Here is a 15,583-nt window from a genome sequence, read left to right on the forward strand (position 1 = left end):
ATTTTACCTTTATTTAACTAGGCAAGTCAGTTAAGAAAAAATTCTTATTTTCAATGACAGCCTTGGAACAGTGGGTTAACTGCCTGTTCAGGGGCAGAACGACAGATTTGTACCTCGGGGATTTGAACTTGCAACCTTGGTTAGAGTCTAACGCTCTAACCACTAGGCTACCCTGCCGCCCCATTGATCAGTCCAACTGTCTGAACCGGCTGAACCGTTTCAACAAACTCCTAGGTAACATACCCATTGTGACACAATGTCCCAAGTGGTGCAGCGGTCTAAAGCACTGCATCTCAGTGCTAGAGGCGTCCCTACCGACACCCTGGTTTGAATCCAGGCTGTGTCAAAACTGGCTGTGATTGGGAGTCCCCTAGGGCGGCGCACAATTGGCCCAGCGTCGGCCGGGGTAGGCCATCATTGTTTTATGATTTGCGTAGTTAAATAAAGGTTAATATATATATATATATATATATTACATTTTTTAATTAAAAGTAGATGAAATTTGAAATGCTAACCACATCATTTACATATCTCTGTTTGATAACATTTCGTGTGAAAACACAGTCACTAAACTTAATTAAAAATAACATTTGGCCTCTTCCTTGAAATGTAATAATTGTTTTATGTATCTTATATGCAGTTGCAAGTAATACTTGAGTACCTACTAGGATACATTCTGGTTACCGTGGTTACCAAAGTAGTTAAAGTTGCCCTTGTTGGCATGTAGTTTATGTAAAGTGCTACCAAACAGATGAAAACCATCAGGACCAAGAGAGAGTGATGTCCAGAGGGGAGTATTTGTCGATGATGCCAGCACAGACTCTCTATTTTCATCTTCTGGGACCACTTCCCTTGTTCTTCTCCACCTCCTCCTCTTCCCTTCTTCCTCTTCCTCCCATTGCTGCTGCCGCTAGTGATTTAAGCTAGCACACACGGCCCATGCTGTGATTCCTCTCGCTACCTCTTTCTCTCCCCCGCCATCTCTTTCTCTTTCCATCCCCCCCTCTGTCAACCCCTCCGTCCCTGCCTCCTCCTCTCTCCTTCCACCTTCTCTCTTCCTCTCTCTTTCTGTCCCTCCCCTCCTCCCCCTCTCTCTCTTTCTCTCCCTCCTTCTCTCTCCCCTCTCTCTTTCCCTCTCTCTCCGGCCGCCAGTTCAAAGCGTTTCGGCGGGCGGCTGGTTCCCATTAGGGGCTCGTCCCTCTTCTCACGTCACTGACAGCCAGCCATCTGGTATCCATTGGGCTTAATTACGCCGTCTTTGGATTCCCTAACAATGCACCCCTCCCACACCCCCCCCCCTCCATTTTCCCCCGCCATGCACTACCAGACCCTGCAGCCCATGTTGTGGGGGTGCACCTCCTCATACACACACATGAATGTACATGCACGTGTACACGCACAAATACATACAGACATGCACGCACACATATACACACAGATACACATGGTTGTGCACACCCGCACACAACCACACCAACAAACACACACACTTCCTCTTCAATGCACACTCACAAGTACGACCCCCTCCCACCAAGCTTAACAAAAATCCACCAGGCTATATCAACCTCCACCCATAAAAAACACTACCTCATCAGATTCTAACCCCTGCCACTGACCCCCTACGCCCCCACATACAGCCCCTTTACCTGACCCTCCTGCCTAGTACCACATACACACAGCACGTATTACCCCCAACTCCAAAGGAATCTACCAGATTATACCGAAATCCCCCCAAACCACTTCAAATCCTTTTCAACCAGAATCTACCCATTCCCCTTTGACACACGCTATTCCCCCCCCTCTCTCTCACACACACACACACACACACACACACACACACACACACACACACACACACACACACACACACACACACACACACACACACACACACACACACACACTATATACAGAAGAGGTTGCCATTTTGGAGGCAACCCAAGATCCCTCAGCCTCTGAATGGCAAGATGTGAAATAAACAGAACCGGTCCATGTCTATGCACCAATACATATGCTTCTAACTGGGAGATTGAAATCTCAATCATGAATATGAATCAAATTAGAAAGATGGCAGGAAGAATGGAACCAGTCACTGCACTTATTACATTTATGGCCATTGCAGAAACTCTTCAAATTGGGTGCATCTTGTCTGGCTGTACAGGAAGTCTAGTTGAAAAGTGGCACAGAGATCTTTCTTGCACCGAGTCGACAATATATTGCTTTACAGTGTTTGTTGGCGGATTACGGTGGGGGGAACGCTGTGAAATCATTTTCACATGTAAATACGTGTTTTAAAGGTCACTCCTGGGATTTTACATTAGGATTTTCCAATTCCACACCAGGATATAGCCTATAGGCATACAATAAACAGTTGCTAGGTAACATCTACATGTAGGCTACTGGAAACTAAGTGATAGTTGCTAGGTAACATCTACCTGTATTGAGAGATACTGTAAAAATAAAAAATAAAAAAAAGTGGTTGGTAACATACACCTGTACTGAGAGCTAAGAAAACATTACATTAGAAAAAGTTACTAAGTTACGAGGTAACATCTGTCGTAGGTAACAGACACCTGCATTGATAACTACGTGAGATTTGCTAGATTACTGGGAAATACCTGTACACAAAACGAAGGTAGAGTTGCTAGTTAACATACACTTGAACTAAGGAACATTTTCCAGTTTCATTTTTCCTTTTATACATCCAGTGAACCAACACAGACTATACTGCCTAAGTGGTTCTCAGATAGTTAGCAAATAGCAGAGTATGCTAAGGGCAAACATTGGGCCTAGCGTCTGCCTGTTGAAACCGATAGCTTGTAACGGTACAGCACGGCTTTATCCGTTAGCGTCGTGAGTTTGACGAGCTTGGCCCACCCACGGTGTGTGTGTATGCACCATACAGACCTCACATACTGTTTAACGGCCTGGTGGCGAGCCAACACCGCTGACAGGAACGCTCAAAGTTCATTATGCTGCAAACCGAGCAGCTATTCATTCAGGGGCTGTGGCTTGAATGAAGTGGAAAGTGCGGTGCACAGAAAAAAAAGACATTGGGACGCACTTCCATACAGTGGCATGGATTTACACCATGGGCTCTATTTCCGGCAGCCGTTAAGCCAGCGCCATTGTCAAACACAAAATGTGAGAGGACAAATTATTTTAGCCAGATACGGTTATTATTTTGGATATGCGCAAAACCCCTCATGTAGGCTACATGTCCATAAGCCCATCATGGTATGAAAGATGACTGATACCGCTGACCTTATTTAGAAACATTTAAGTTGTTTTTCTGTTACAATTGCTTGTTTTCTGTTTCATGTGATTAAAAAACACGTTGTCAGTAGGCTACCCGTGCCCTAGGCCTATTACAGCAAAAGTTGTTTCAACAGCAACAAGTTGCATGTATTTCTTAACCTGGCCATGCATTAGCCAAGGAGCCTATCTATAAAATATTTCTAGGTCACACTTCATTTGGATAGTCCGGATAGTCATACTATCAACAAACTATCTGTTAATAAGCAACTGCTTGCTAAGGTTAGGGTTAGGTTTAGAATAAGGGTTAATGTTAGGGCTAGGGTTGAATTTAGGATGAGGATAAGGGTTCAGGTTAGGGCTAGGGTTAGTAGATAGTTAGCTGAAATGTTACTGATAGTCTGTAGAGCATCTACAGATGGACTATTTAAACAAAGTGTTACCGGTTTCTAAATGGTCTACATTCTTTGGCATTATTCATAATGAAAATACGCCTACCGGCAGTACATACCCCATTCGGCTCGTATCCATCCCAATTTCCAAAAAGTGTCTCTTGTCCATTTACCTAAGAAACGTTCAATCGAAAATATCGAAATGATTCAGTCCTACTGTATAAGGCCATATCAACGGTAAGCCTAGGCTGTATCTTGCTTGTTGAGAATGTGCCTCACACATGCAATACAATTTACAGGAGCCTAGGATACTAGGCTCCTGTCAACAATGTTGACTGTCAACACTCCACCGCTTACTGCTTCCCTCCCGTTACTGTCGCCTGTGCTATTTAATAAACTGTAGTATCAATTCACAATGGTTCTAGGACGAGAATATTCTGTGCCCCCCTTTACAGAAAATAACTATAGTATTCCTATAGGACATTATAGGATTTCTATAGTAACCTATAGTGGGCTTATAGCGTCCTATAATATCTCTCTCCCTATATAATATTTTTTATAAGATTTCCTGACAGGTGTTTTCTGTAATAATACTCAATAGTACTTGTATAGTACTATCATTAATCAAAATCTCTATAGTATTCATATAGTGAGTTTTTAGTAGCTCTCTTGCATACTTAGCATAAATGCGCTTTTTTCAATGAAGAACAATGTGGTTTATTGTCATCATTGCTGTTCAGCTTCTTTGCCTTTTTCTGCTTATTATATAGCATCTGTTATTTAAATATTTCCTAAATGAAATAAATTGCATAACATTGCCCGTGTCTCAAACATGTGTAGATACAACATGTCTCAACTCAAATTGAATGGATTGAAGAGCTACTTTTTATATGACTTATTTTAAAGTTTACGCAAATCCTTAAAAAATGTACTCAATACACTACATGACCAAAAGTATATGGACAGCTGTTCATCAAACATCTCGTTCCAGAATCATGGGCATTAATATGGAGTTGTTCCATATGTTCCATAAACAGCCTCCCCTTTTCTGGGAAGGATTTCCCCCTAGGACCAAAAGGCTCCTCAACAGCTTCTACCCACAAGTAATTTGACTGCTGAACAATTCATAAATATCGCCACCGGACAATTTACATTGACCCCCTCCCTCCCTCTTGTACACTGCTGCTACTCTCTGTTTGTTTGTTACCTATGCATAGTCACTTCGCCCCAACCTACATGTACAGATTACCTCAACTAGCCTGTACCCCTGCACACTGACGGTGCCCCCTGTATAAAGCCACTTCATTGTTATTCTTATTGTGTTACTTTTATTATTACTTTTTTTTTATTTTAGTCTACTTGGTAAATATTTTCTTCTTCTTGAACTGCACTGTTGGTTACGGGCTTGTAAGTAAGCATTTCATGGTAAAGTCGACACTTGTTGTATTCGGAGCATGTAGCAAATAAGTTTGATTTTATTTAGATCTTGTCATTTGCTTCCATTCAGCCACGAGCATCAATGAGGTCAGGCAATGATGTTGGGCTATTACACCTGGCTCACAGTCGGCGTTCCAATTTATCCCAAAGGTGTTCAGGGCTCTGTTCAGACAAGTCAAGTTCTTCCACACTGACCTCGACAAACCATGTCTGTATGGACCTCGCTTTGTGCACAGGGGCATTGTCATGCTAAAACAGAAAAGGGCCTTCCCCAAACTGTTGCAACAAAGTTGGAAGCACAGAATCATCTAGAATGTCATTGCATGCTGTAGTGTTAAGATTTCCCTTCACTGGAACTAAGGCGCCTAGCCAGAACCATGAAAAACAGCCGCAGACCATTATACCTCCTCCACCAAACTTTACAGTTGACGCTATGCATTGGGACAGGTAGCGTTCTCCCGGCATCCGCCAAACCCAGATTAGTCCGTCGGACTTCCAAATGTTGAAGCGTGATTCATCACTCCAGAGAACGCGTTTCCACTGCTCCAGAGTCCAATGGCGGCGAGCTTCACACCACTCCAGCCGACGCTAGGTATTGTGCATGGTGATCTTAGGCTTGTGTGCGGCTGCTCGGCCATGGAAACCCATTTTATGAAGCTCCAGACAAACAGTTCTTGTGCTGACGTTGCTTCCAGAGGTAGTTTGGAACTCGGTAGTAAGTGTTGCAACCCCATTAATAATGTCATAGTAATACGTGTACACACTCCCTTACATAAATAGACCCACTGAGGTCAAAAGAGGTTGGCTGGTATTGATGTGTTTATATACATCTGTGAGCAAGTTTCTGATAAAGTCAGGCCTCTATTGTTAGGCTACTATTGTTGGGCCAAGTTTGTCTGTAACATCAGAGAAAAAGGGAAATAGTTGCTGTGAAAAAATGGTAATACCGTTTCTTGCTCATATTTGGGTCCCCTGTGTTGCCAACCAGACATATGGGAGAATGTGAGACTCAGAAAGTATTCACACCCCTTGACGTTTCCCACATTTTGTGTTACAGCCTGAATTTAAAATTGATTAAATGTATGTACTTTTTGTCACTAGCCTACACACAATATCCCATAATGTCAAAGTGGAATTATGTTTTTCAAATTTCTTTGAACAAATTAATTAAAAATGAAAAGCTGAACTGTCTTCAGTCAATATGTATTCAGCCCCTTTTTATGGCATGCCTAAATAAGTTCAGGAGTAAACGTTTGCTTAACAAGTCACATAATTACTTGTATGGACTCACTCAGTGTGCAATAATAGTGTTTAATATGATTTTTGAATGACTACCTCATCTCTGGACCCCTTGCTCTTGTGCTTAGTTGAGCAGTGCATATCAAACACAGATTCAACCACAAAGACTAGGGAGGTTTTCCAATGCCTCACAAATATGGGCACCTATTGAGCAGACATGGAATATCCCTTTGAGCATGGTGAAGTTATTAATACACCTTGTCACTACAAAGATACAGGCGTCTTTCCTGACTCAGTTGCCGGAGAGGAAGGGACAATGGTGACTTTCAAAGTTACAGTTTAAAAGCTGTGATAGGAACAATCTGAGGATGAATCAACAACATTCTAGTTACTCCACAATATTAACCTAATTGTCAGAGTGAAAAGAAGAAAGCCAATACAGAATTTAAAAAACTCCCAAACATGCATCCTGTTTGCAAAAGTAATATTGCAAAAAATGTGGCAAAGCAATTCACTTTTTGACCTGAATACAAAGTGTTACGTTTGGGGGAAATCCAATATAACGCATTACTGAGTACCACTCTCCATAATTTCAAGCATAGTGGTAGCTGCATCATGTTATGGGTGTGCTTGTAATTGTAAAGGACTGGCCAGTTTTTCAGGATAAAAAATAAACTGAATGGAGCTAAGTACAGGAAAATCCTAGAAGAAAACCTGGTTCAGTTTGCTTTCCACTAGACATTTTCAGCAGGACAATAACCTAAAACACAAGGCCAAATGTACACTGGAGTTGCTTACCAAGAAGTCAGTGAATGTTCCTGTGTGGACAAGTTACAGTTTTGACTGAAATCTACTTGAAAATCTATGACAAGACTTGAAAATGGTTTTCTAGCAATGATCAACAACCAATTTGACAGAGCTTGAAGAATTTTGAAAAGAACAATGGGCAAATTTTGCAAAATCCAGGTGTGGAAATTTCTTCGAAACTTACCAATAAAGACTCACAGCTGTAATCACTGCCAAATGTGCTTCTACAAAGTATTGACTCAGGGATGTGAATACTTACGTACATTCTTTTGTATTTTATTTTTAATACATTTGCAAACATTTCTAAAAACATGTTTCATTTTGTCATTATGAAGTATTATGTATACAGGGTGAGAAAAAAAATCTATTTAATCCATTTTGAATTCAGGCTGTAACACACAAAATGTGGAGTAGGTTAAGAGGTATACATATTTTCTGAAGGTACTGTATATAGACCAGTAGCCTAATCTTCTGCATTTTGTTATCACGTATTTATAGTCAAGGGATGTTTTGCTTGTTTCGGCCCACAGAGGGAGCAGCTCGCTCTAGTGCTTAGTTTACGCAGTGTTGCCAATTTAGTGACTTTGTCGCTATATTTAACAAGTTTTCAAACCCCATCCCTTTACTGGCTACTTTTCAGGCTGCCTTTGGGGAGTTGTGGCACAAAGAGTTTATATGGTGTTAATGGCAGCTGTGCCACAACAAGATAAATTGGCTGATGTCATCGCAGCTCTGGCAAAACGTAATCTAGCGACTTCTAGCGACAAAACAAACAGCAAATAGCAATTTTCCCTGAAAAATAGTTGACAACACTTGCTTCTTGTGCTCTCGCTCTATAGTGGCTCTTGCCAGTTGATTGAAAGAGCCAACTGAAAATTGAAGAGAGAAGCACCAGATAAACACATTTATTTTAAACTTTATCTTCATGGTGAGTGAGTTATAAAGCATATGATATAAAACACCAAGTTAAGCGGAGTGTAATGATATTATTGTTGTTCTTTTTTTATGATGTTTTGAAAGTTTAATTCATTTATAAATCTCTATTGGCATAGAAGCTAACATCGGCTAATGTTAGCTCCAGTCAAGCTACCCTGTCATAAGTCATGGCGACACAGGACTCCAACGAAAAATCACACAGAGAGTGTAAATAAAGGGAAAGATTGTAACTTTGCTCTCATTAGGGATATGTTGAGAATGACATGATGGAAATGTACTGATGAGATGCATGTCCTTCATCTTGAATCACTAGGGTGGATAATGAATATAATGTCCTTAAATTCTTTCATTTATGAGGCTGTTTCCCCAAAAAAGCAATGTGTTCCCCAGTTGAAATGGCCTTTCATGTGTATTTATTAATAAATCGAACAATTATGTTTTGTAGAGCTTCCAATGCTTCTCATAGAAGTGCAGGAGTTTAGGATGGAAAGGAAAAAGCATCCCTCACTTTTCTTAACACATAATGAAATTGTCCTCCTTTGTGAATGACATAAACACATGTTTAAAAACATTAACAAGGATACATTTGTCCTTGCATATCACATCTCATGTTTGGAAAAGTGACCACAATTGCCTGAACTTATGATGTGCCTTTGTGTTTTCTGTAGGTTGAACTGGAAGAGGGCTCCAAAATCCAAATATCGAACCTCTGGGAAAAACGTGTTTTAATGACTCCAACCTAGGTGTATGTAAACTTCCGACTTAAACTGTATATGTGTGTGTGTGTGTGTGTGTGTGTGTGTGTGTGCGTGCGTGCGTGTGTGTGTGTGTGTGTGTGTGTGTGTGTGTATGTGTGTGTGTATTTATATGTATGTGTACAATGTGCATGTCTGTTATATATATATATTTACAAAAAATATATGGGGTGTTGGAAATAATGCAGACAATTACATGAATGGAAGCTACGATCTATCTGCAATATTAAAGCTGATCTACACCCTACATTTAAAAAAATACTAATAAATAAATAAAAGACAGTACACAGGCTCTGTCGCAGCCAGCCACGACCGGGAGGTCCGTGGGGCGACGCACAATTGGCCTAGCGTTGTCCAGGTTAGGGAGGGTTTGGCCGGTAGGGATATCCTTGTCTCATGCGCACCAGTGACTCCTGTGGCGGGCCGGGCGCAGTGCGCACTAACCAAGGTAGCCAGGTGCACGGTGTTTCCTCCGACACATTAGTGCGGCTGGCTTCCGGGTTGGAGGCGCACTGTGTTAAGAAGCAGTGCGGCTTGGTTGGGTTGTGTTTCGGAGGACGCGTGGCTTTCGACATTCATTTCTCCCGAGCCCGTATGGGAGTTGTAGCGATGAGACAAGATAGTAATTACTAACAACAATTCGATACCATGAAATTGGGGAGAAAAGGGGCTATAATTAAAAATTAAAAATTTTAAAAACTAGTTTTTCAACACTAAGTTGACTGTGCCTTTAAACAGCTTGGCAAATTCCAGAATAATTCCAGAAAATTATGTCATGGCTTTAGAAGATCCTGATAGGATAATTGACATCATTTGAGTCGATTGGGTCATTTGAGTCGATTGAGGTGTACCTGTGGATGTATTTCAAGGCCTACCTTGTCTGGTTCATCCTTAGGAGCAATTTCCAAACTCCTGAAGGTACCACGTTCATCTGTACAAACAATAGTACGCAATTATAAACACCATGGGACCACACAGACGTCATAACGCTCAGGAAGGAGACGCATTCTGTCTCCTAGAGATGAACGTACTTTGGAGCGAAAAGTGCAAATTAATCCCAGAACAACAGCAAAGGACCTTGTGAAGATGCTGGAGAACAGGAACAAAAGTATCTATATCCACAGTAAAATGAGTCCTATATCGACATAACTTGAAAGGCCGTTCAGCAAGGAAGAAGCCACTGCTCCAAAACCGTCATAAAAAAGCCAGACTACGGTTTGCAAGTGCACATGGGGACAAAGATCGTACTTTTTGGAGAAATGTCCTCTGGTCTGATGAAACAAAAATAGAAATGTTTGGCCATAATGGCCATCGTTATGTTTGGAGGAAAAAGGTGGAGGCTTGCAAGCAGAAGAACACCATCCCAACTGTGAAGCACGGGGGTGGCAGCATCATGTTGCGGGGGTGCTTTGCTGCTGGAGGGACTAGTGCACTTCACAAAATAGATGGCATCATGAGGTAGGAAAATGATGTGGATATATTGAAGCAACATCTCAAGACATCAGTCAAGAAGTTAAAGCTTGGTTGCAACTGGCTCTTGCAAATGGACAATGACCCCAAGTATACTTACAAAGATGTGGCAAAATGGCTTAATGATAAGAAAGTCAAGTTATTGGAGTGGCCATCACAAAGCTCTGACCTCAATCTCATAGAATATTTGTGGGCAGAACTGAAAAAGCATGTGCATGCAAGGAGGCTTACAAACGTGACTCAGTTACACCAGCTCGGTCAGGACGAATGGGCCAAAATTCACCCAACTTATTGTGGGAAGCTTGTGGAAGGCTACCCTGAAAAGTTTGACCCAAGTTAAACAATTTAAATGCAATGCTACCAAATACTAATTAAGTGTATGTAATCTTCTGACCCACTAGGAATGTGATGAAAGAACTAAAAGCTGAAAAAAATAATTCTCTCTACTATTATTCTGACATTTCACATTCTTAAAATAAAGTTGTGATCCTAACTGACCTAAAACAGGGAATTTTTCCTCGGATTAAATGCCAGGAATTGTGAAAAACTGAGTTTAAATGCATTTGGCTAAGGTGTATGTAAACTTCTGACTTCAACTGTAGTATGCTTATTGGTCATAGTATGGATATAGCTAATATCCCAAAAGTTCCCAGATGCCGTACTAAATTCTCCAAAATATGAAGTATACAAGAAGTGGACACTATTTCCGTGCTTTTGGGCCCATAATGCAATTCTTCATAAAATGGGCGTGGCTTCACAACGTTTTCAGATTTGAAGAAAATGGTGGAAAATATGCAGCCGAAGTCCTTAGAGAGCGGATACAAATTCATTGCTTTAACTTATTATGACAAATGTTAAGAAAATGTTGAGCAATGTAATAAAGTAATGACTTTTCAAATAAGTTACGTTACACGTTATGTTGGCTGACAATTTGTTAGCTACGTTATCCTTACAAACCGCATAGCATTACTGCAGTATGTACCAGCATGTTAGCTAGTTACCTTAAGTTAGTTGGCTACTAATACATCGAACTTGCCAGGAAGCATATTAACTATCTGCTAACTAACTAAACAACATTTATTGACTTGATTATTCACATCATTCTTAGCTAAGTGGTATAGTCGTTGTGCGTTTCAATGGACATAGTTAATTCTGGCTATCTACTCCGATTTCAGAGCACTCTTGCGCAGAATATGGCCGGTGTCAGTAAACATGGGCAAAAAAAGCGTAATTAAATTGTTGCCAGCAGCACAGTTACAGTCTCCAACACTCTGTATAACATGAAAACAGCCTAACCAGCTCTGCTAGGGGGAGTAAAATGGTCAGAGTGAGGTGTTCTCTCATTTGTGTCTGGAAGTAGCTAGCCAACGTTACTCAGATAGCTTGGGTGCTTGACTGCCGTTGAACGCTCGGATCAACCCTACTCCTTGACCAGAGTGTCCAGTGTGCTCTCTGAATGCTCCGAGATTATTATTTTTTACAATAGGACAATCTGTCCACTCTCTGGATTTACGAATGCCCAGAGTGCACTGTGGCACTCCAGATTGAATTTATGAACACAAACGAAATCGTAAAATGTCTAGCTAGTCATTTGTCATGCTAACAAGCTAGCAAGAGTTTGCATAGCAACGGCATCAACTTCCGGTAGACAGACGAAGCACTAGTATGCTCAACTGAAACGATACCATTCGTTTACAATATATTAAAATGAACTAATAGTATATAGTATGTTGTATATACTCATTAAGTATGTAGTATACAGTATGTTAGTATGGGTATTCAAACACAGTAGCTCAGATTGTGACAGGTAATTTCCCCGTTCTTGCATGCTTTTAATTCTGACTCTTTGTGTATTAGGCTATAGGCCTAGTGGAATGTATATAAGAAGAAATTTAAGTTAAAAGCCAATTATTGTTATTATATGCCTTATTTTGTCCTTCCAGTTCAATTCTGATTTCAGATTATCAATCCTTACCAAATAGGGAAGACTCAGTATGCTCTAAGTTTTTCTCTATCTTCATTAGGAATTTGTGTAAATGGCAGCGGTTTGGGAGAAGACACACAAAGATACACATTTTCAAAGGTGTTTTCTCTTGACTGATTACCATTTGATTGATGTGGTGCGATTGCATGTCATATCATTTGAAAGGGCTGTTTCTCAGCTTTCAGAATATGTATTACGTTTTCATATACGGTTTGACACCAGCAGAGTATGTTCATTAATGTACGCTGGTCTCAGTACATTCATGAATTCCCCCATGGATTGGATGGCATCACAAACATCCCAACTCGCACCACAATATAACACCTGAACACATGACATACATGTCTGTTATAACACAGCTGTCTGTTGTTATTTCAAGGATGAGTGAAGAGGTTCGGTAAGACTCCCTATGAATCATTAGCGAGCACCCCTGGCTTTGACTTGAATATAAATCTTTGTGATTTTGTTTTAATGTGAATTGGGCTGGAGGTAAAGTGAGGTAGGTTAGGTGTGTGTGTCTCTACTGTACCGGAATGCTGCCAGGTATTCAGCGTCGCCCATGGGAGGGTCCAAGCCTCCCGTCCACGCCACATTGACATTGAAGCCCTCACCTGCTCCTGCTCCAACCTGGACAGAGCGGGAGAGAGAGTTATGTCTTACTTCATGGAAAGTTGTGCTGAGAGTTGAAAGGTCATGAGATATGTTGCATCAAATGTTCACAAACTTATCAGCACAGTTGTTGAAAAATGCGCATTTGTTACAATTGAGGAAAAGCCACGTCACATTTCAATGACATACGGGAGTGATTACGATTTCCAAATGAAAGACGGCTGGCCATTAATTCAACGCCTCCATCAACTCAACTATTTCGATTTTTGATACAATTTGTCAAATCGGCTTATAAATCCCTCGCAGCAACAACAAAACTACACCCAGATTAAGTCCCAGTTTTAACACACTACAGGGACGTACGTATATTCTCGAGTCGGCACTTGGCGATATTCAGTTTCTAGTTATATTTCACATAATCTCCGCACCCAGAACCAAATGTTAACATCTGTCGCAAGAGACTATATTTCACCGGTGGATGGCTCCCTGATTTGACCTCACGTTCGTGGGGTTGCATACTAACTGATCCCCTGGTCTTAAGAGGAGAGTAAGCCTTAAAAATGTCTGCTAACGGCTATTTAGCTTTTGAAACTCCTCCGCCATCGCTCAATGTCATGGTGAGGAGATAGTGAGGACTCTGAGTGACACACTCTTGGCACCAATTTGCAGTAATTTCCTTTGTGTGTGTGTGTGTGTGTGTGTGTGTGTGTGTGTGTGTGTTCGTGTGTGTGAGGATGATGTGCATTGCAGTGTCTGACTTGACTCTCTCTCGGTAGACGGGATGTTCACAGGGCAAACTCAAAACACATGAGCTCCGCCATCCACTGCCAACTAGTCACTCTCCCTCTCTTTCTCTTTCTCCATTGTTCTCTTCTCTTCTTCATCCCCTTTCTTCATCCCCCCCCCCCTTTCTGTTATTCCTTTCATGTTTAAGAGACGCTGGAGCGGATTATGGGTACCCTGATGTTTCTCTGTGGTACCCCTGATGACATCAATGCTACCCCTTAGTGTGTTATATAGGTACACGGGGTTGTGGTCGAGGGACACAGAGACCCCAGAGGTTTACCACACAGCTCAGTGGCGGTCGAGGGGCCATTTAAGGCTAAGCCACATCCAAGCCAGCATAGCATCTAATGGACCATCCTCCCATGATGAAGAATATGGTAAAACATCCCCTTTTTTTAATCCTCCTTATTTGGTGAGAATGGAGTGGGTAGTAACAAACGCTAAAGGGGTTTCAGACTATTGGGCAGACACAATCTGTTCTGTGCTGGCTCAGACATTTTCTTTTATTCCCCCACATGAAAAGACCAATCATGTATTTGATGGGGGAGCATGATGTACATGGTGGTGGATCGTCTAACCTAACTTACCTCGGCTGGGTTACCGCTACCGGGGAAGAAGTTGCCATTGTCATAGCGATGCAGGGAGATGTACAGCACGCTGGAGTCGTTGTAGAACACTGACTGGGTACCGTTGCCATGGTGAACATCCTGCACATTGGGGATACAGGTCAAGGGGTCGTCAGACTCGTAATTATGTAGTATGCTTGACCAGTCTCATACTTGCTCTGGATGTTTGCATCTTATTTGTCTTTACAAACCAGGTAGTATTTAAGTGTGCATGTGTTCCAACGTGTGTATGTGTGTGTGTGTGTGTGTGTCTGTCTGTGTTAACGCCCAGACTCGTGGCGGGCCCAGACTCATGTGAAAAGCAGAGATCAGTGTGAATGTTGACACCACACGTATGGGTCAATATGTGTGTTGTGTAAGTAAGCAAGTGTTAAGCTCCCATGTGGGGACCAGTGATGGAGGTCATCTCTCACCCAGTCCACAATGAGGATCTTGCTGATGCTGAGTTTGTGCTGGAGCTGCTTGGCTGCGATGGCCACGGAGTTGAAGAAGCAGAAACCCCTTCGGAAAGACACATATGGACTTAATCAGGACAGGAGGTCATGTCCCCATAACGTGACAAAAGACACCCAATGTAATGTGAGGGCATCTCAGAGAATGTCCTCACAATACATACACTAGGTGATGTGAGGATATTAGTGCCAATGGGTCAAACATGCTTTGTTTCACTGGACATGCACTCATATTTAGGCTTGGTTTGAATGGCGGTTTGAATGATGGTAAAAAGTCACGGCAAGTAAACATCTGACAATCTCAGACAAAAGAAAACCATAACAGAAACAAAAGCAAAACACAAAGACGAAAATACTCTCCCCATATCCAAATAAGTTCTGGTGAAATAACTTCTCGTGACCTGAAATCATTTCTCGTGACCTCCCTCCTCACGCATTTCAGAGAGTGTGCTCCGCATAAAACCACTTACAGTAAGCTGACTCGTACTCAATATCCGTAGGATATTGTGAGACAGAGAAGGTGTTAGAGAAAGAGTTGATGTATGAAAATGAGAAGAGGAATGTTGAAAGCGGTGTTGTCAGCAGGAGCTATAAGCTCGGCGAGTGTGAACTGTAGATCATATCTACCGGCCAACTCCTTTCCTCCAGTAAGTCTTTATCGACACATAAATTACTAGTGACAGGCACTGCTGAGTACACACACTATCGCGCGTGAACCCACTCACGCATGCAAGCACCCACACACACATACGCTGACGTATGCAAGCACACACAGCTGAATGTGGTTAGCCTTCTAATGCATTCTATTTCAGACTGATGCACAGACATGCACCCA

The 15,583-nt window shown here is 41.8% G+C and overlaps 1 protein-coding gene across 2 annotated transcripts in view; it reads right to left on the bottom strand.

The window, feature by feature from the left end:
* Positions 1-15,583, bottom strand: part of LOC135539607 (histone deacetylase 7-like) — a 94,124-nt gene that overhangs the window by 16,213 nt on the left and 62,328 nt on the right. For both annotated transcript variants that reach the window (XM_064965584.1, XM_064965585.1), the window contains exons 18-20: positions 14,710-14,797; positions 14,258-14,377; positions 12,805-12,902 (exon numbers count right to left, since the gene is read on the bottom strand). In XM_064965584.1, coding sequence (XP_064821656.1) covers positions 12,805-12,902; positions 14,258-14,377; positions 14,710-14,797 — 306 coding nt within the window. The remainder of the gene's footprint in view (positions 1-12,804; positions 12,903-14,257; positions 14,378-14,709; positions 14,798-15,583) is intronic.

This window comes from Oncorhynchus masou, chromosome 5, assembly GCF_036934945.1.
Source record: "Oncorhynchus masou masou isolate Uvic2021 chromosome 5, UVic_Omas_1.1, whole genome shotgun sequence".
In the NCBI taxonomy this organism is placed as follows: Eukaryota; Metazoa; Chordata; class Actinopteri; order Salmoniformes; family Salmonidae; genus Oncorhynchus; species Oncorhynchus masou.